This window comes from Ranitomeya imitator, chromosome 10, assembly GCF_032444005.1.
Source record: "Ranitomeya imitator isolate aRanImi1 chromosome 10, aRanImi1.pri, whole genome shotgun sequence".
Classification (NCBI taxonomy): domain Eukaryota; kingdom Metazoa; phylum Chordata; class Amphibia; order Anura; family Dendrobatidae; genus Ranitomeya; species Ranitomeya imitator.
In genome coordinates, this window is record NC_091291.1 from 36,529,561 (window position 1) to 36,550,623 (window position 21,063).

The 21,063-nt window shown below is 38.5% G+C and overlaps 1 protein-coding gene across 1 annotated transcript in view; it reads left to right on the top strand.

The window, feature by feature from the left end:
- The window catches only part of LOC138652191 (mucin-2-like), a 209,517-nt gene that overhangs the window by 70,714 nt on the left and 117,740 nt on the right, over positions 1 to 21,063 (top strand). The window contains exons 39-74 of the mRNA XM_069742959.1: positions 90 to 216; positions 353 to 527; positions 3,611 to 3,711; positions 4,351 to 4,575; positions 4,931 to 5,105; positions 5,536 to 5,613; positions 5,962 to 6,011; positions 6,106 to 6,250; positions 8,229 to 8,339; positions 8,597 to 8,738; positions 8,880 to 9,023; positions 9,188 to 9,325; positions 9,461 to 9,562; positions 9,648 to 9,758; positions 9,970 to 10,126; positions 10,217 to 10,243; positions 10,348 to 10,503; positions 10,630 to 10,905; positions 10,990 to 11,107; positions 11,393 to 11,472; positions 11,912 to 11,979; positions 12,091 to 12,193; positions 12,319 to 12,353; positions 13,367 to 13,469; positions 13,597 to 13,634; positions 14,665 to 14,767; positions 14,896 to 14,933; positions 15,964 to 16,066; positions 16,153 to 16,190; positions 16,890 to 16,998; positions 17,088 to 17,186; positions 17,324 to 17,455; positions 18,900 to 18,913; positions 19,585 to 19,605; positions 19,733 to 19,835; positions 20,870 to 20,916. Coding sequence (XP_069599060.1) covers positions 90 to 216; positions 353 to 527; positions 3,611 to 3,711; positions 4,351 to 4,575; positions 4,931 to 5,105; positions 5,536 to 5,613; positions 5,962 to 6,011; positions 6,106 to 6,250; positions 8,229 to 8,339; positions 8,597 to 8,738; positions 8,880 to 9,023; positions 9,188 to 9,325; positions 9,461 to 9,562; positions 9,648 to 9,758; positions 9,970 to 10,126; positions 10,217 to 10,243; positions 10,348 to 10,503; positions 10,630 to 10,905; positions 10,990 to 11,107; positions 11,393 to 11,472; positions 11,912 to 11,979; positions 12,091 to 12,193; positions 12,319 to 12,353; positions 13,367 to 13,469; positions 13,597 to 13,634; positions 14,665 to 14,767; positions 14,896 to 14,933; positions 15,964 to 16,066; positions 16,153 to 16,190; positions 16,890 to 16,998; positions 17,088 to 17,186; positions 17,324 to 17,455; positions 18,900 to 18,913; positions 19,585 to 19,605; positions 19,733 to 19,835; positions 20,870 to 20,916 — 3,792 coding nt within the window. The remainder of the gene's footprint in view (positions 1 to 89; positions 217 to 352; positions 528 to 3,610; positions 3,712 to 4,350; positions 4,576 to 4,930; positions 5,106 to 5,535; positions 5,614 to 5,961; positions 6,012 to 6,105; positions 6,251 to 8,228; positions 8,340 to 8,596; positions 8,739 to 8,879; positions 9,024 to 9,187; positions 9,326 to 9,460; positions 9,563 to 9,647; positions 9,759 to 9,969; positions 10,127 to 10,216; positions 10,244 to 10,347; positions 10,504 to 10,629; positions 10,906 to 10,989; positions 11,108 to 11,392; positions 11,473 to 11,911; positions 11,980 to 12,090; positions 12,194 to 12,318; positions 12,354 to 13,366; positions 13,470 to 13,596; positions 13,635 to 14,664; positions 14,768 to 14,895; positions 14,934 to 15,963; positions 16,067 to 16,152; positions 16,191 to 16,889; positions 16,999 to 17,087; positions 17,187 to 17,323; positions 17,456 to 18,899; positions 18,914 to 19,584; positions 19,606 to 19,732; positions 19,836 to 20,869; positions 20,917 to 21,063) is intronic.

The window sequence follows — 21,063 nt, forward strand, 5'->3', positions numbered from 1 at the left end:
ATTCCGTGACCATAGGGTATTAATCAGACAATTCCCAGTCTTTATTTTGCATTCCTATTTCCCTAATCATTTTTGCTCCTCTATTTTAGAACCCAGATGCAACTTGTATTAAATCTGTGGATATCTACATGCCACAAAAAGCCACCATAAAACTGCTATTCGATGGAACAATCCAATCGGCAGGAGAAAAAGCAGATCTTCCTTATTCCATCTTAGGTATGGCAAAGAACCATCTTCAGTCTTAGGGATAGAAGGACCTTAGTGCTCCCTTGCTTGATGAGTCTTTTAAGCATTGTAATATCACTACCATTGCATCAGATTCAAAATTAATATATAAATCTTTTTTTTCTAGACACTATTACTGTTTTAAGAAGTTCTTCTGTCTTCTTGGATGTTGCAACCCCATTGTTTAATATTCAGTATGACTGGGTTGGTAACCGCCTATATGTTATCCTTGATCAGAGCTACAAAGACCACACTGCCGGCTTGTGTGGTACTTATAATGACAATCGAAATGATGACTACAGGTACGGTCTTTTTTCCAGTATCTAGTTATTAAATTGCTATACTCCTCAGATGTGGCTATCTTTACTTTTGCTGCTCACTCCACATATCCCGAGACAAGATTGATAACTTTACAGAGAAACAAATATCAGAAAATTACCTATTGTTAAAATTGGGTTAATGTTATTTTTCTAATATTTTTTACAATTTTTTTTACATATCACATCAACTTTTATATATCATATTTTACATTTAAAAATAAAAAGTAGAAAGCTTACAATTTTCCTACCATCAACTGGGGCTGTTTTAGAATCTTACTTCCTGTTGTTTCAGGAAACAACACATGTACATAGCTATAATGGTCAGACCCAAACCCTATATTTTGTATTGAAGTGTTTAATGAACGTGTGTAAAGTTCATTGAGAAGGGAAGGGGAGCAGGGTCAGCTGTGACATTGACTATTATGATTGGTGTATCTTGGGTTTTCAGCTATGTATAGAGGTGTTTTTCAGTCATAGTAATTCTGGCTTTGATGATAAGGACTCAACCCAAATTCGGACTAACATAGATACAGTGGGGCAAAAAAGTATTTAGTCAGTCAGCAATAGTGCAAGTTCCACCACTTAAACAGATGAGAGGCGTCTGTAATTTACATCATAGGTAGACCTCAACTATGGGAGACAAACTGAGAAAAAAAAATCCAGAAAATCACATTGTCTGTTTTTTAAATATTTTATTTGCATATTATGGTGGAAAATAAGTATTTGGTCAGAAACAAACAATCAAGTTTTCTGGCTCTCACAGACCTGTAACTTCTTCTTTAAGAGTCTCCTCTTTCCTCCACTCATTACCTGTAGTAATGGCACCTGTTTAAACTTGTTATCAGAATAAAATGACACCTGTGCACACCCTCAAACAGTCTGACTCCAAACTCCACTATGGTGAAGACCAAAGAGCTGTCAAAGGACACCAGAAACAAAATTGTAGCCCTGCACCAGGCTGGGAAGACTGAATCTGCAATAGCCAACCAGCTTGGAGTGAAGAAATCAACAGAGGGAGCAATAATTAGAAAATGGAAGACATACAAGACCACTGATAATCTCCCTCGATCTGGGGCTCCACGCAAAATCCCACCCCGTGGGGTCAGAATGATCACAAGAACGGTGAGCAAAAATCCCAGAACCACGCGGGGGGACCTAGTGAATGAACTGCAGAGAGCTGGGACCAATGTAACAAGGCCTACCATAAGTAACACACTACGCCACCTTGGACTCAGATCCTGCAGTGCCAGACGTGTCCCACTGCTTAAGCCAGTACATGTCCGGGCCCGTCTGAAGTTTGCTAGAGAGGATTTGGATGATCCAGAGGAGTTTTGGGAGAATGTCCTATGGTCTGATGAAACCAAACTGGAACTGTTTGGTAGAAACACAACTTGTCGTGTTTGGAGGAAAAAGAATACTGAGTTGCATCCATCAAACACCATACCTACTCTAAAGCATGGTGGTGGAAACATCATGCTTTGGGGCTGTTTCTCTGCAAAGGGGCCAGGACGACTGATCCGGGTAGATGAAAGAATGAATGGGGCCATGTATCGTGAGATTTTGAGTGCAAACCTCCTTCCATCAGCAAGGGCATTGAAGATGAAACGTGGCTGGGTCTTTCAACATGACAATGATCCAAAGCACACCGCCAGGGCAACGAAGGAGTGGCTTCGTAAGAAGCATTTCAAGGTCCTGGAGTAGCCTAGCCAGTCTCCAGATCTCAACTCTATAGAAAACCTTTGGAGGGAGTTGAAAGTCCGTGTTGCCAAGCGAAAAGCCAAAAACATCACTGCTCTAGAGGAGATCTGCATGGAGGAATGGGCCAACATACCAACAACAGTGTGTGGCAACCTTGTGAAGACTTACAGAAAACGTTTGACCTCTGTCATTGCCAACAAAGGATATATTACAAAGTATTGAGATGAAATTTTGTTTCTGACCAAATACTTATTTTCCACCATAATATGCAAAAAAAATGATAAAAAAACAGACAATGTGATTTTCTGGATTTTTTTTTCTCAGTTTGTCTCCCATAGTTGAGGGCTACCTATGATGTAAATTACAGACGCCTCTCATCTTTTTAAGTGGTGGAACTTGCACTATTGCTGACTGACTAAATACTTTTTTGCCCCACTGTATATAGACGAACGAAGAGATTCATTAATGATGCAATACTTAATTAATAACAAGATAAAAACAATATTCAAAAATCAGAAAAATGTGCAAGATGAACAAAAATAGCAGAGTCCAATAGGAGGGTATAGTCCGTACATCCTGTATGGAGGGTGTGATATATATTAAATGTGTAGTATTAAAATTATATGTAAATATGATAATATAAAAATAGTAACCACACTTACAATGAATACGGCTGAGGAACAGAAATGTAATCCCGAACAGATATAAACAGACACAAATAATTGTATATGATGGAAGTATGGGTTATTAGTGTTACTCTATAATTATCAGGATAAGGAGAGAGATCCCTATATAGGGAAATACAGCTTGCAAAGCTATAGACCGGGTTATAGTAAACTATACATGCTACGTGACTAGTAAGTATGAGCTGGGAAGACCATTACCTGAGTTCAAGGCCAAAAGGAGTCACCAACAGGACAGATCAGATGTTCCCCTCTTCACCCCGACGCACGTTTTGCAATTCAGCTTCTTCCGGGGGCGTCATAAGGAGTCTGCCAAATAAATAGACCCATATCTCTTGAACTGTATAGGAAATTAAAAAAATCAAACAAACAAAAAAACTAAGAGGAGCTGAGGGAATATAAAAAGAGAAAAAACTGGCCCCCTATGACCCGGTGACAGATACTCTTTAAGGTTAGCTTCCTTTGAATGTAGTATTTTATTTAATAATAACTGAGAGCTGTAATAATACTTTTAAGAGAGAAGTAAATGGTGGAAGAACATCATGGATCATAAAGTCAAATAAGTATAACAGATAATCCAAGGGAGTACTGAAATAATAAAGAAAGTTTTTATTTAATATGGACATAATATTTGAATACGTGGGAACTTTTTTTTTAAAACAATTTTTTCTTTGTGCGTTGCAGGAGCTCTAATGATATGACTGAGACTGTATCCAGCTTCTTCACCAAATCCTGGAAGACACAATATCAGTGTTCAGAAGATACAAAAGACCCCGAAGATATTGGTAAACATATTCAAATCTAGAATTTGGAAAAAGTGTCCTAAACTTTTTAAAACTGTTGGAAACTTTAGGTATAGACACTTTACAACTTAAATGGAAGCATCTACCCAAACAATAGATGCAGGCAGCTAGGAGGTGATTCGATGGACTACTGCTCAGCGGTCACTGATGACATGACTGCTTGGTTGGATCTCGAACTTCGAGTCGCACCATCTCTAGAAGATATATCTTTTAATGGCTAACAAAAATAAAATAATTATGAAGAAACCTAAATTATCTTGAAACATTATTTGTTTTGGCAAGCCATAAAGGTATTATCTCTACAGGATTATTATTTGGTTTCTCTTATTAAGAAGAATCAATCTACATACATCCCAAGTGCAGCTCCCATACCTTTCTATTAATGTAGTTGGTCATCTGATCCAGGGAACATATCCATCCAACAACCCTTGGCGGTTCTGGAACCCTTCCTCTTTTTGATAAAACAAAATTGGCCAAAATAGTTTTGTTTGAGTAAATATTTGGCCTTTGATATTGTTCTAGATCATAGAAAAATTGATTTTGATGGCAAGAAGTTCTTTTTATATTGACTTAGACTATTCGTCAGTTGCGTGACGTTGACCAATTTCTCTTGTCCATCAGGTCAAAAAGCAGACGCAGACTGGGCTTGCTCTGATGCCTTGGATAATTCCCTCTTTGAAGACTGTGCCCTTCTGATTGACACCCACTCCTACAAGATTTCTTGTTCCAGCAATGTCTACCATCTCAATGACAGAGAAGGACTTTGTGCAGCTTTGGCAGACTATGCATATCGCTGTGCCCGGGCAGGAATATTTGTTCCAGTTAGTTCTTCATTTCCAGATTGCAGTAAGTTGTTTTTTATCGCTTTTTCTTTATCTATTATTTTATTGAATTTTCGAAAATGGAACCATTTCAATATGTTTTATAAGTATCTGTACCTTATGTTATTTAGCAATGTGCATCATGTGCCATTTGGGGGATTATGGTTCAAGCTACATTAAAATTGCTTTCACCCACAGCAGAATCCATTAAAAAAATAAGACGAGCTGCTCAGGTTTGCCTCACCTTCCTCTCTTGTGGATGATCTCACCAGCACTGCGTTCCTCATCTCCACATGCCAACGGACATGGCGGTTTTCTAGCTGTGTATAGTCTTGGACACAAAATGCCTCCTGATCACCTCTGTTCATTTCCACTTTTAGGTCCGGTTTGTAAAGAAAGTATGGTTGCTATCACGGACGATTCATTACCCCAACAGGATTGTGCTGAATACACTTCTAAACTCTTGAAAATTACACCTTCTATCCCACTGAATGAAGTTTGCATCTGCCCAACACACCTCTACTACGATGCCTCTCTGGATGAATGTGTAAAAGGGTAAGGACACTTATTCGAGAAGTGGTCATTTTTGAATTCTAGAGAAGTCCAACTTTTTCTACTTTGCCTCCAAATTGTCTCACTGGCACAATAATTTTCGTAAACAGAACTCAACAATTGACTTGATTGACCACTCTTTATCAAAAGCATTCTGTAAGGGTAGTTTGATCATTTGATTCAGGGAACTAATCCAAATAACTTTAGTGGATCTGAAATCATCCCTAATTCTGGTGACTTTAAAATAGTCAAAAAACATTTTGAGCAAATATGTTGTCTTTGACTATGATTTGGATCAGTGAGAACTTGATGATGATAGGCAGGACTACTTCTTTCTAAATCGATGAAATTATACCATACATGTTTATACACCTACATACTAATTCACATTTTTTTTATAGCGTCTGACCATTCAGATATTTATTTCTTCCAGAGATTTTTGTCCTTGCTACAACAATAACCGTCTGTACAAATTAGGAGAGATTATTACCCAAGCCGATGGACAAACATGGTACGGAATATATTTTCTTTCATGGTTACATGAGTATTTGGGATGGAAGTATAGCAACATCACTATTAGATTATAAGTGCATATCATATCTGTGCATTATTATATATCCATTTAAGATGTTTGACAATGGATGCTTAAAGGGGTTGTCCAGTATAAAGCCAGCTGATTGTTGGGTGTCCAACCACCAGGAACCCAACCATCAGTAGATCATGGAATTTTTATGCTTATCCTATAGATAGGTGATAACTTTATTCTTTTTGACAACCACTTTAACACTCAGAAATATTCTTGTTCATTCGAAAAGAAAACTAGTTGAAATTTTTATGTGTTATTTGTTTTGCATTTTAGTCCTTGTGAGAGAATAACTCAATGCGGTGACAGAGAAGAACCTCCACCTGGTAAGATAAGCACAATCCTGATTTTGTCACGGTTTCTCTCACATTATGAAAGGGATATCAGCAGAGATTACTTCTTATTTTTCTATTTTGACAGAGCCGGAACGGTGCTCAGATAATGAAATATATGCAGATTGTCAGTTTAGCACTGGAAAACTTTGTGAGCCCTCTTGTATGAACTTGGCTATACTCGACACAGGATGTTCCTTTGCGTGTACTCCAGGATGTGTCTGTAAATCTGGGTACGTTAATGCCCTAAGACTCCATACCCTTTAGATAGCTGTTGGACAAAAGATAGTTTGACAGATCATTGAGTTTGTACCTATGTCGCCCAACTCTCTCTCTGCCGCACCCTTCTGTGTTCTCTCTGAGAAAGTAACAGCCAGGCATCTGTGCCGGTGGCTTATCTATTAGAGAACAAAAGGATCGGCAGGCTAAAATTGGACATTAGTCATCCTTTCCTTCCCCAAAATCATCTATTGGGGGGGAGTTGAGTTCCATGTAGACATTAGAGTATTAGCTGAACCTGTTGATATTGGCAAGTTTGGCAGAGATTAGTCTGTGTATGGGGGCCTTAAGGGTTGTGTCCAATATAATAGCATTCATATAAAACTAGAAGGTCTATATATGGTGATGGACTCATGAACAATGGATGAATAAACTTATTTTTAAGATAATATTCATAAATGTGTTGTCCTATAAGGTCAACCCTTGTATATATGTTCTGTTAACGTATAAGTACATCATAGATCAGTGTTCCCCAACTCCGGTCTTCAAGAGCCACCAACAGGTCATGTTTTCAAGATTTCCTTAGTATTGCCCAGGTGATAATTGCATTACCTTCACAGTCAATAATTCCATCACCTGTGAAATACTAAGGAAATCCTGAAAACATGACCTGTTGGTGGCTCTTGAGGACTGGAGTTGAGGAACACTGCCATAGAGTAAGGTTCATTGTTTGAGATGCCTCTCTAGTAGAGGGAATGAGGGAGTCACTCCATGGAGAAGATTACGATCTAGATGACTCAGTGTGACTATGCATTTCACGACCCTCTATTCATTTTAAATGTAGGTATGTAATACCATATTTCTCCTGTAGTGGCCACTGCAGAAGAAATGTGCAGTTGTCTGTAGATCATTGGTGCAGTAACCACTGATCGCTGGTGATTAAGCTGCCAGATTTGTGCTGAAAAGCCATTTACTAGTAGGTGTTTTTTTGAAGAAAGGTGTTTTCCAGAAACTAAATTTATTTAAGAAAAAATAATAATAGGTAGAATTATTAGTAAAAACAGATATCGGGTAATTTTATTATATTTTTTAGGATAAACTTGTATAATTTGCTGACACTTCAACACTGTTAGAGGATGTGTGTCACGTCTCCTGCATTCCCCTCTGGCTCTTCTCATACTTACCTGTCCCGGTGCATCGCTGCTGCCGCTTTTCCTGGGTCTTCTTCCAGCTCCCGGCTTGCGCGTTTATCTCTGCGCGCTCCCGGGTTGTCTGCACGTCGCCTGGTCTCCTCTCTTCTTCCTTCCTCGCTGGACACTGGTTCTCGGCGCCGGCACGTGCGCACTTCTCCTTCTTGCTGTCGGCGCACTCGCACTCCCTCAGGCTGGTCTCCGCTCTCTCCGCTTCTCCCCTTCCTGATCCTGGAGGGATCCTGACCCGGAAGTGCTGCACTACTCCTGCTATATAAGGTAGCCTCTCCTCCTACTCATTGCCTGATTGTCATTTGTCCTCATTTGACCCAGGTCCCGCTATACCTTGCTCTGTTCTGTGCGTCTGCCATACCTTGCGCTGTCCTGTGTGTCCGCCATACCCAGCACTGTCCTGTGCGTCCGCCATACCCAGCACTGTCCTCTGCATCCGCCATACCTTGCTCTGTCCTGTGCATACACCATACCTTGCTCAGTCTTATGTGTCTATCTTACCCTGCCTGTTCTGTGTTACGCCGTACCCTGTCTGCCCTGTGTCTCCGTTTTAGCCAGTTCAGTTTCTTCTCCGCTCCTACTTTCTGTCCCCGAGTATCAGCTTCCGCAGCAATAGTCTCCCTCGGGCCTGCCCCTAACGCTCCCTGTATTAGGGGTGGTCCACCTGGTTAGTTCACCCTTGGGAGGTTCGTTGTCGCGGTCCTGTGGGTTCACTCTAGGAGGTTCGGAAGATCTGACAATGTGGAAAATGTGTCAAATGTGCTATGCTCACTTTTACAATTTTTTTTAGTTTTCTGAGGAGCAGTGAAGGAAACTGTGTTCCACTGAATCAATGCCCTTGTATCCATGGAGATGAGATTTATGTCCCAGGAGCGACACTAGCAAAAGACTGCAACACTTGGTAAGCCACCTTAGATATTAATATTTTGTCTAAAGCATGTGAGACTTATTATTCACCTTCATTGTTATTTCCAAACATTTTAAGAAAAACATACCATATATATTTTTATAATGTCTATTGTTAATGGGACACTCAAGTAGCTGGTTTTAATAAATAAAAAAAATCTGGAAATATAATTTAAAAAAAACTAAGTAAATCACTAAATAAAGTATTAACAAATATTACGACTAACGATTTTATATTTGTTGTAATTACAGCACATGTGAAAATGGCAAGTTTTCATGTACAAATAACACATGCAACAAAGTGTGTAATGCTTATGGTGGATCTCAATTCTTCCTCTTTGACAACGTCTGGAAGTCTTTCGACACAAAACAGTGTCCAATTGTGCTAGTTGAGGTTAGTTGTAAAAAAAATTCATAAATTTACTGAAAAAAAACTTGTAGGAATGTTATTGATCATCTAAAAGTCCTAAAACTATATAAAAGGATGAAGTTATGGATTCAAATACATAAATTGTTCTTGCATTTTACCTTCTAGTCTCGCGAAGGTGAAACTCCAGTCTTCAAGGTTGTCATGCAAAATGCTCCAAATGAAGTCATGGGAGGCGCTCTGCTTAAGAAAACTATCCATATCGTTTTTGGAGGAGCAACTGTAGTCCTGAGTGAATTTGATACCACAGTGGTAAGTCGTAGACAGTGCTTTCTGGTTCCGAAGTACGACAAGATTAGCTTGTCTCTACGTGAGACATCAATTAATGGAATCAGTATTACAAAGATGACCACATGTGACTTAACCTTAACATTATTCCTTCAGTAAGTAATATTTTGGATGTTTCTCATCTACAGATACAGGAATTAGGCAGTAGGACTCAACTGAAAACTTACCGATCTGGATTTTATCAGGTGGTCCATTTCCTAGAAGGTCTTGCTGTGTATTATGACCAACATCTAGATGTTATCATTCAACTGGCACCACAACTACAGGTACATCACTAATAACGAAAGTTAAAAAATAGATAGTAGATGCAAGTAGAAAAAAAAAATCAAATGTGAAAGCATTCATGGAAGCTATGGAGTGTAGTCAATAATATTTACCAAGCTCTTTTTGTTTGGATAAAGGGCAAAGTTCAAGGAATGTGCGGTGATGCTGATGGAACCACAACTACCGAGCTTGCCATTAGCAATATGGCTCAGTATGGTTCTCAGTTCCTGACTGAGGTGGTAGGTGACCATTTATTTTTGTACATATTCTCAGAAAAAAACATATGTACATGTATTTGAATAACACTTTTCTACTTTTGAACAGTGTCCCGACCAACAGTCAACTCTACCTCCTCCGTCTGATAACCACAAGAAGTTTGTGGAGACAAGATGCAGCCTGCTTAAGGGTGACGAATTTTCTGAGTGCCACACAGTGGTAAGACTTGTTCTCGACTTCCATTTTTGCATGTACAAATTTTAGATTTTCAAGATATTTTGGAGAAATTATAACATTCAGCCAAAACATATTGGAGACAGATAGACATGTAGAGTAAATAACACAAATGATGAATTTTGCGTTAAGAATAAAATAGTCTAAAAACAAAATAATATCTGATGTTTATTTTGATTATGTATTTTTCTCAAAGGTGAATGTGGATCCTTATTATGTAGCTTGTGTTGAGGAGACTGAAGCATGCAGAGAGGGTGAAAGCTGTCTTTGCTACTGCACTGCGCTGGCAGCTTATGCCCGAGCCTGTTGCCGCAAAGGAATCACCATTGATTGGAGAACTCCTGACACATGCCGTAAGTCTGTCTTCCAAATTTTTTTATTGTCATGTTCCTTCAAAATTTGAAATAATCTTTTAAATCGCCCCTTTGCTTTGTTCGTTTCAGCATCTCCTTGCGAATATTACAACAGAGGTAAGATCAAGCTGTTTGGCTATTGGACATCAAAACTGGTTGACGTTAATTAAAATGATCTCAATTGATGTTTATAAATATTGGAAATACTTTTCTTCCTTAAGATGGTGGAGAAGGACCTTACCGCATCGTAATGATGAATGGCAAGACCTTAGTGATTGATTACGATAATAATGCAGTGTCTCTGGAAAACGTTGATGTTCCTGGAAACGCGAAGGCAAGCTTCATGGTGACGCCAAGCCTTTATGTAGACCATCAGAGTACGTACCTTTTTATTTTCAAACTTTTATATAAATTTCATTTAATCTCAGTGTTTTATAGTCACACAAAGTCTAATTTACACCTTGAGCATCTAACTTAAAATACTTTTTGGCTTCTTGGTGTAGATGGTAGAAAGCTGATCTCTTTGGAGTCTGCACAACACCACAACTATTTCATAGTTCAGAATGATGATGAAACTTTGAGCCTGAGAAAGTGGCAACCAAGTGTAGATTTCCGAAAAAGAGCCACTTTTATTTTGAGATCGGACCGCTGGGTGACAGGATACGATGCTCTGGAATCTTATACTTCAAGAGGACTGTATCTATCCATCTATGGTGAAGCACTAGTCATGTCAAAAGTGAAATCAGCAAATATGCTTCAGATGAACTTCAAACTGATCGGTAAGACCCAATAGATTCAGCTCGAATTTCTTTCAATACCATTTTCCGTAATCTGAGACCTAAACACTGATGATTCATTTTCAGAGGAAAACTTTGGCTTGCCTTCTTTCTCAATCTGCACCTGGAAATACAGATCTTGTGGAAGCCCATGCATCGCAACATGTCAAGATCCTCTCGGTACAAAGTGCACATTGACTCTCAAGTAAGTTTTCTCTAAACCATACCATATAAAAAATAGTCCAGAACCAGTCTTTTGTGAACTATCGGCACTAAAATATTGAATTTCCGTTTTTTATAATAATATTTTAGTTGAAAGGAAAATTAAAGAATGAAAAGATTTGGGTTCTATTGATCTAGTTGGTCAATTAGTTATATTCTGTTCCTATTTAACAGGCCATAGGCAACGACCTTGCAATTTGTCTAGCAATATTCTCTAAATTTTGCATGGTCAGATCATATCTCATTGTTAAACTTGCTGTTGTCTTAGGGTTGAAGGTTGCTACCCAATTTGTGCCCCAGGAATGGTCTTGGATGAAGTTACTCATCGTTGTGTTCATATTGAAGATTGTAAGTTACTTTGTGCCTATTTTTTCTTTAAAAACATCGGAATACTTAAAATTGTCAAGGTATCACCAATTTGCAGGTGATAATTTTCTGATTGTTGGTTGCTGGATCACTGAGATCCACACCGATCAACAGAACTGGGAAGCTTTATCCACTTTGCAAAATGGCACGGAATTCAAAGCTCGACCATTCCTACTTTCATTCTCTAAGGGATTGTTGAAAAAAAAGTCAATTGCAGCTCAGAAACCCCATAGAGAATGAATGAAGTACGATCCGCAAATTCGCACTGCTGCTTCATTCTAACGTGAATAGAAGTTCTTCGTCCGAGCAGTCGGACTGCCACCAATCAACAAGTTATCTATGAGATCAGTGATAACGTATTTTAACTGAACAACCTCTTAAAGCATCTATAGGTTTAATGACGTTAATGATTTTATTTCAGGTGTTACTCCACCAGTTGGGCCTTCTCCAACACCGATACCAACAAGCCCAGTTTTAACAACAATAGAGGTAAAATTAATAATATGGGTCATCACATGTTGAGACTACACGTTTCTTTCTGAGATTATAGATGATATATATCGGATTATCTTACATTATGCTTATTCTACTCCAATGTAGGCATGTCGCAACGTTATCTGCAAAATAGATTCATGTGCCGATGGACAATATCTTCAAGAAGTCCCGTCATCAGACCCCTGCTGCCCAAAATATGTCTGCATTCGTAAGTACACAATTAGGGTTGTATGTGTTATCTGCCATTGATTTCCGAAATGATTTCAGATTAGTACATTACATAAGCATTAAATACAAATTAACAATGAGTTAATTCTCATTATGTCTTTACAGCAATTCCTCCAATCACCACAGGACCTCCTACCGAGGTAAAAACATATATTATTCATCATTTATAATATTTCTTTATTTTTTTTACATTTCTTTGTAAAAAGAATATAAATAAATGTTGACAATTTCTGACAGGGTATTAAACAAAAAAAAATGTTATTGACCTTTTTGACATTTTCTGTTTGCAGCATCTCACTTACATTGCTGCTGTTTAGACTGAGTCATGGTCAGCAGAGTCATTTCAAATTCATTTGAGGGTGTGAAATTCAAGGAAAGATCACAGCTCCCCTGTACTGTTGGAGGTCTAGATATGTCAAGGAAGTAACACTATATACTTGAAAAAAGCTTATCGGGCAAGGTCTCTTGTCACCATTGGCATGCAGGGGTTGCAGTAGACCTGGAGACCATGAGTCTAGGGAGTCCCAAAATCACCATCTATGCCATCGGAAAATTCTGACGCCACTATAAACCTGTGATAGTTGGGCACCCACATGGTGATTCTCCATTGGGTCCCAAGAGCTTCAATTTGCGCTACTTCTTGTATACTTTCCAGTCTCCGGATTTTCTAGGCCGGGAATCTCTTACATGAGAAGATTAGATTTTTGCATATTACTTTTATACATAATACTCTATGTATATCTAAATTACAAAAGCATTCCTCAGTAATCACAGTATGTTTTTATATTGGTGACTTCTGGGTCAGTCTCTCAGCATCTGATTGGTGAGGTTGTAAAATCCGGCACTACCGTCGATTAACTGTACCCGATAGCTACAGAAACTGGAAATGTGTAGTTGCACAGCTGTGAAGTGTATGATTGGCGTGGCCGAGTACGGCACATCTACCCCCTCTTGGGTTCAATAGAGGCCAGATATGCAGTACCCAGCCTCGGCTACGACACATTTGATACCAACCAGCCCAGTTTCAACAACAACAGAGATAAAATTAATAATAAGGGTCATCACGTGTGGAAGACTACACATGTTTCTTTCCGAGCTTATAGATGATATAAATCGGATTATCTCACATTATGTTCATTCTGCTCCAATGTAGGCATGTAGCAACGTTGTCTGCAACGTAGAAACATGTGCCGATGGAGAATATATTCAACTTGTCGATTCATCAGACCCCTGCTGCCCAAAATTTCAATGCTTTCGTAAGTATACTATAAGAGCTGTATGTTATTGTCATTGATTTCCCAAATGATTTCAGATTTGTACATTACATAAGCACTGTAATACAAATTAATGAGCAATGAGTTAATTATGATTATGCCTTTGCAGCAACCCTTCCTCCAGTCACCACAACACCTCCTACCGAGGTAAGAACATATATTATGTTTATTGAAATTCATCATTTATAATATTTCTTCATATTTTTAACCTTTTTAAGAAAATAAAACAAATTAATGTTGACATTTTCCCACAGGGCATTAACCCCTTAATCCCATATGACGTACTATCCCGTCGAGGTGACCTGGGACTTAATTACCAGTGACGGGATAGTACGTCATATGCAATCGGCCACACTCCCGATCTCGGCCAGGTGTGAGCTGATTATTTCAGCTGACATTTGGCACTATGTGCCCGGAGCGGTCTTGGACTGCTCCTCGCACATTAACCCCTGGAACACTGCGTGCTTCCCTGAGACCCTCGGAACAAGGCAATGTGCTCACCTTGTACCGAGTGTCTCCTCCCTGCAGACCCCAAATCCAAAATGGCCACGGGGCTACCTCCGGGTCCTGCAGGGAGGTGGCTTAAAAGCGCCTGCTCGGAGCAGGCGCTGGTAAGCCTGCAGCCCTGCTTGTCAGATCGCTGATCTGACACAGTGCTGTGCAAAGGGTCATAGCCTCCAGGCTGTGTAAGGGCTATTTGACCAAGAAGGAGAGTGTTTGGTTGCTACGCCAGATGACCTGGCCTCCACAGTCACCAGACCTGAACCCAACCGAGATGGTTTGGGGTGAGCTGGACCGCAGAGTGCAGGCAAAAGGGCCAACAAGTGCTAAGCATCTCTGGGAACTCCTTCAAGATTGTTGGAAGACCATTCCTGGTGACTACCTCTTGAAGCTCATCAAGAGAATGCCAAGAGTGTGCAAAGCAGTCATCAAAGCAAAAGGTGGCTACTTTGAAGAACCTAGAATATAAGACATAATTTCAGTTGTTTCACACTTTTTTGTTAAGTATATAATTCCACATGTGCTAATTCATAGTTTTGATGTTTTCAGTGTGAATGTACAATTTTCATAGTCATGAAAATACAGAAAAATCTTTAAATGAGAAGGTGTGTCCAAACTTTCGGTCTGTACTGTACATTGGATTATCTCACATCATGTTCATTCTGCTCCAATGTAGCCATGTAGCAACGTTGTCTGCAGCATAGAAACATGTGCCGATGGAGAATATCTTCAACTTGTCGATTCATCAGACCCCTGCTGCCCAAAATATCAATGCTTTCGTAAGTATACTATGAGGGCTGTATGTTGTTTGTCATTGATTTCCCAAATGATTTCAGATTTGTACATTACATAATCACTGTAATACAAACTAATGAACAATGAGTTAATTATGATTATGTCTTTACAGCAATTCTTCCTCCAGTCACCTCAGCACCTCCTACCGAGGTAAGAACATATTTTATGGGTATTAAAATCCATCATTTATATATTTTTTTTTAACCTTTTTTTTAGAAAAGAAAATAAATAAATGTTGACATTTTCCCATATGGCATTAAACAAAAAAATGCTTTTGACATTTTCTGTTTTAAGCAGCTCACTTTTATTGTTGCTGTTTAGACTGAGTCGTGGTCAGCAGAGTCATTTCAAATTCATTTGAGGGTGTAAAATTCAATGACAGATCACAGCTCCCCTGTACTGTTGGAGGTCTAGATATGGAAAGGAAGTAACACTATATACATGGAAAAAGCTTATCAGGCAAGGTCCTTTGTCACCAGGAGCATGCAGGGGTTGCACTAGACCTGGAGACCATAAGTCTAGGGAGTCCCAAAATTACTCTCTATCCCATCGGAAAAGACTGATTCTATTATAAACCTGATAGTTGGGCACTCACATGGTGATTCTCCATTGGGTCACAAGAGCTTCAATTTCCACCACTGCTTGTATACTCTCCAGTCTCCGGATTTTATAGGCCGGGAATCTCATACATGAGAAGATTTGATTTTTGCATCTGTTTTCTTTGTATTACTTTTGTACATAATACTCTATGTATATCCAAATTACAAAAGCATTCCTCAGTAATTACAGTATGCTTTTATGTTGATGACCTATCCTTCTGGGTCGGTCTCTCAGCATCTGATTGGTGAGTGCAACATCGGCACCACCGCCGATTAGCTGTACCCGAGAGCGTCAGCAACTGGAAATGCGTAGCTGCGGAGCTGCACAGCTCTGTGAAGTGTATGATTGGCGTGGCTCAGTACCGCACATCTACCCCCTCTTGGGTTGAATAGAGGCCAGATATGCAATACCCAGCCTCAGCTACGACACATTTGATACCAACCAGCCCAGTTTCAATAACAACAGATGTAAAATTAATAATATGGGTCATCACATGCGGAGACTACACATGTATCTTTCTGAGCTTATGGATGATATACATCGGATTATCTCACATTATGTTCATCCTGCTCCAATGTAGGCATGTAGCAACGTTGTCTGCACCATAGAAACATGTGCCGATGGAGAATATCTTCAACAAGTCGATTCATCAGACCCCTGCTGCCCAAAATATCAATGCTTTCGTAAGTATACTGAATGACTTCAGATTGCATAAGGACTGTAATACAAATGAATGAACAATGAGTTAATTATGATTATGTCTTTACAGCAATTCTTCCTCCAGTCACCACAGCACCTCCTACCGAGGTAAAAACATATATTATGTTTATTACAATGCATCATTTAGAATATTTCTTTAGTTTTTTTTTTAACTTTCTTTGCCAAAAGATTATAAATATTGACAGTTTTCACATTTTCTGTTTTTCACAGCTCACTTTTAGTTTTGCCGTTTAGACTGGGTCATGGTCAGCAGAGTCATTTCAAATTAATTTGAGTCTGTAGAATTCAATGACAGATGACAGCTCTCCTGTACTGCTAGAGGTCTAGAGAGGGCAAGGAAATAACGCTATATACCATGGAAAAAGCTCATTAGGCAAGGTCTCTTGTTAGCAGGGGTGTGCAGGAGTTGAGGTTGACCTGGAGGTGCAAGACTCGAGGCAGCTCATGGACAGACACCATGCTTATGTAGTATCTTGCAATCACAAAACTTTTCCCTTCCTTAATTCTTCAACCAGGAATTAATTTATCTCTTTAGTTTAGAATATACACATACCAGATGCAAAATCACTAGTTTACCTTTACCTGGTGGACGGAGATCCCGTTTTGTGTTTTGGAATAAATATACACCTCAACATCGAAATGCCTCAACACACCAAGAAGGAAAAGTGATGGAATTATGGAAATCACAGGATGGATAGACATGTTAATGATATGGAAATGATGCAATTGTGTACCTTTGAGTATTCACCATTGTTTTCTGTAATATTACGTCTGTATGAATTTTAGGAGCCATGCAAAAATGTCCTCTGTGAGCCCCCAGTCAAATGTACTAAGAATGGAGCTGGCCTAGTAGAAATACCGTGGGAAAACATATGCTGCCCACGCTACGAGTGTCGTAAGTCTTTCTATATTTCAGATATGGGTCTTCCCCCTGACACTGACCCCTTGTTCTGTGCTAACCAATCAATGCATTGTCTTTTTCAGAATGCCAGGTACCCTGCAATCCTCCACCTATTTGTCAAGATTTAAGTCCACCATTTAGAATTGGAGACCCCGACGTTGACTGTTGCCCAGCGTACGAGTGTGAGTACCCACGGAAAGAGTCAACGACTGGGTTGTTAGAAAACGCCATGGTGCACGATGAGCCTTATTGTAAAATTTCAGCTCAGTTGTGTAGACAGAAAATATTCTTTAATGAATTATGTTTGGTTCTTTGACAGGTATCGTGACACCTATCACAACTCCTCCCCCCAAATGTGCGGGAGTCACCTGTCCTACCATCATCTGCACAGGAGATGGCAACTTAGTGGAAGTGGCCTCAGAAGATCCATGCTGCCAAAGATTCGAGTGCTGTAAGATTTTTTTTATCTATCTATCTATCTATCTATCTATCTATCTATCTATCTATCTATCTATCTATCATCTATCTATTATCTATCTATCATCTATCTATCTATCTATCTATTATATCTATCTATCTATCTATCATCTATCTATTATCTATCTATCATCTATCTATCTATCTATTATATCTATCTATCTATCTATCTATCATCTATCTATTATCTATCTATCATCTATCTATCTATTACCTATCCTTCCTTGCATCTATCTATCTATCATCTATCTATCTATTATCTATCTATATATTATCTATCTATCTATCTATCTATTTTCTATCTATATATCTATCATCTATCTATCTATTATCTATCTATATATTATCTATCTATCTATCTATTATCTATCTATCAATCATCTATCTATCTATCTATCTATCAATCATCTATCTATCTATTATCTATGTATCTATATCTATCTATTATCTATCTATCAATCATCTATCTATCTATCATCTATCTATCATCAATCTATCTATTATCTATCTATATATTATCTATCTATCTATCTATCTATCTATCATCTATCTATCAATCATCTATCTATCTATGTATCTATATCTATCTATTATCTATCTATCATCTATCTATCTATCTATCTATCTATCTATCTATCTATCTATCTATCTATCTATCTATCTATTATCTATCTATCATCTATCTATCAATCATATATCTATCTATCTATCTATCTATCTATGTATCTATATCTATCTATTATCTATCTATCATCTATCAATCTATCTATCTATCTATCTATCTATCTATCTATGTATCTATCTATCTATGTATCTATCTATCTATCTATCTATCTATCTATTATCTATCTATTATCTATCTATCTATCTATCTATCTATCTATTCATCAATCTATTATCTGTATATTATCTATTTATCTATCATCTAGCTATCTACCTATAAAATACATGTAAATTAAAAGGAACGTGACACCTGATTTATGCAGCCCCAATCATGGACAGCATGAATAGAAGCCTGGTTAATAATTGCACCCAAGTTTATTACTCTCTGAAATTCTCGGGCATCGCTGCAGGTAATAGTCCGGTCTTTCTCTATCTGCACATGTGGGAGAGACCTGTCAATAAGCTGCAGCAGCGCTCGCTCAACAACCGTCTAGTTATCTGGTCAGTGGCTGGATGTGCATTTCATAGAATGGTATACAATCCCTGGCAGCCATCCTGCAGCCATGATCTTATTCCTGCTTCCTCCGGTTTGGGCAGCATGAATCGCCTCTTAGGTCCTTTTTCAATGATCCAAAAAGATATGAAGAGGAAGATCACTGTCCTATAGTTTTACATGCTCAAAACATCTTAAAAAGTGAAATTACTGTATTGTACCTACTTTTCTTTTTTAAAAATTGTCTTTCTTTTTTTTCCAGTTTACCCTGAACCTGTAAGTAATTGACTAAATATCAAATATGTGATATATTGCATGGTTAAATCATGGGGCACAAAACCCTTAAAAATGGGTTTATAAATACAATTATTTTCAGTTCTAGTTATTTTTTAGGGCTTTGCTGACCGATATTTTGTAAAGTGTAAAAAAAAAAAAAGTAGTAATCAGGGTGTTGTAAAATGCGGCACATTTATTTAAGGGATTGTCGACCATTGTATATATTTTGTCGGAGATTTATGTGATAAATACATGCCTCTAATCTGGAAATACATGTCTTGGGGAGCATCTCTCGCTTTGGAGGACCTTGCTCATCCTACATTACATAGAGGATGTGTAATACCTAGTTTCCCCTTCGGGGGTGCTGAAGAGAAATGACACACTTACTGCAGATTACAGCTTAGAGTGTGAGCAAAGGAGATATATTGGGGTTACTAAAGGAAGCTTCTAACAAATATAGGAATGGTCTAAAGTTTATATTTTTTGGTGCAAACATTATTGTCTGCCAACCTTCAAAAATGACCAAATATGACTAGTGATATGTGCCAGTATGTGCACATAAAATAACTATTGATGAATCTCTTTCCTCCATTGTGGATTGATGTTTTTTTGTTAATGCTTCTGATATATTGTGGTTGATTTACAATTTTTTAATATTTTTTTTCATATTTATACAGACCCCAACGCCCAATGTAAGTAAAATTATATATTATGTTTATCAGTGTCTATGTGTGATAAACTGAATATATAAATGGCAAAAAAATGCTTTAGTTCTTGTTTAGATGAATAATATGAATACTTATTTTTTAATTTTGACAGCCATGTGATGGAGTTACATGTGCCGAACACCAATGCCCTGCTGGCGAAAACCTCCTTGTGAAACAAACTTCAGATGATCCATGCTGCCCAGCCTATGAATGTGGTAAGTAAAGAGCATTTCCTCACACTTCGGAGCACTGCATCCCTCTCGTGGACTGAATTCTCCATCATTACTCTGAGCAGTTACAGACAGTGTCATTTTTCATAGCTTTCAGTGAGTGCAAAGATCTGAGCAGTTACAGACAGTGTCATTACCCATGGTTTTCAGTGAGTGCAGAGATCTGAGCAGTTACAGACAGTGTCATTATTCATAGTTTTCAATAAGTGCAGAGATCTGAGCAGTTACAGACAGTGTCATTATTCATAGTTTTCAATAAGTGCAGAGATCTGAGCAGTTACAGACAGTGTCATTTTTCATAGCTTTCAGTGAGTGCAGAGATCTGAGCAGTTACAGCCAGTGTCATTACTCATGGCTTTCAGTGAGTACAGAGATCTGAGCAGTTACAATGTCATTGCTCATGGCTTTCAGTGCGTGTGGAGACTCTGAGCAGTTACAGACAGTGTCATTACTCATGGCTGTCAGTGAGTGCAGAGATTCTGATCTGTTACAGACAGTGTCATTACTCATGGTTTTCAGTGAGTGCAGAGATCTGAGCAGTTACAGACAGTGTCATTTTTCATGGCTTTCAGTGAGTGCAGAGATCTGAGCAGTTACAGACAGTGTCATTATTCATAGCTTTCAATGAGTACAGAGATCTGAGCAGTTATAGACAGTTTCATTTTTTATAGCTTTCAGTGAGTGCAGAGATCTGAGCAGTTACAGCCAGTGTCATTTTTCATAGCTTTCAGTGAGTGCAGAGATCTGAGCAGTTATAGTCAGTGTCATTACTCATGGCTTTCAGTGAGTGCAGAGATTTGAGCAGTTAGACAGTGTCATTACTCACGTCTTTCAGTGAGTGCAGAGATTTGAACAGTTAGACAGTGTCATTACTCATGGCTTTCAGTGAGTGCAGAGATTCATGCAGATTGAAAATCTAGTGATTTTTTTTCATGGTACCAGACAAGTGCTAAAAAACAATGCATGGTAAAAAAAAATAGGTGAAATGGCAGGAGCTAAAAATCTATTCTATCTTATAGTGCCTTCAGAAACGACACCTCCACCTGTATGGACCCCAACACCTGGTGTAAGTATACCAACATATTTACATTAAATTAAATCAGTTTAATCCAGCAACTCATACAACAGAAAGCAAAAGCAAAAGAAAATGAGCCGGAGTGTAAATTGGTATGCATACAACGTGTAGGAGCAAGTTCACACTGGCCATTAAACA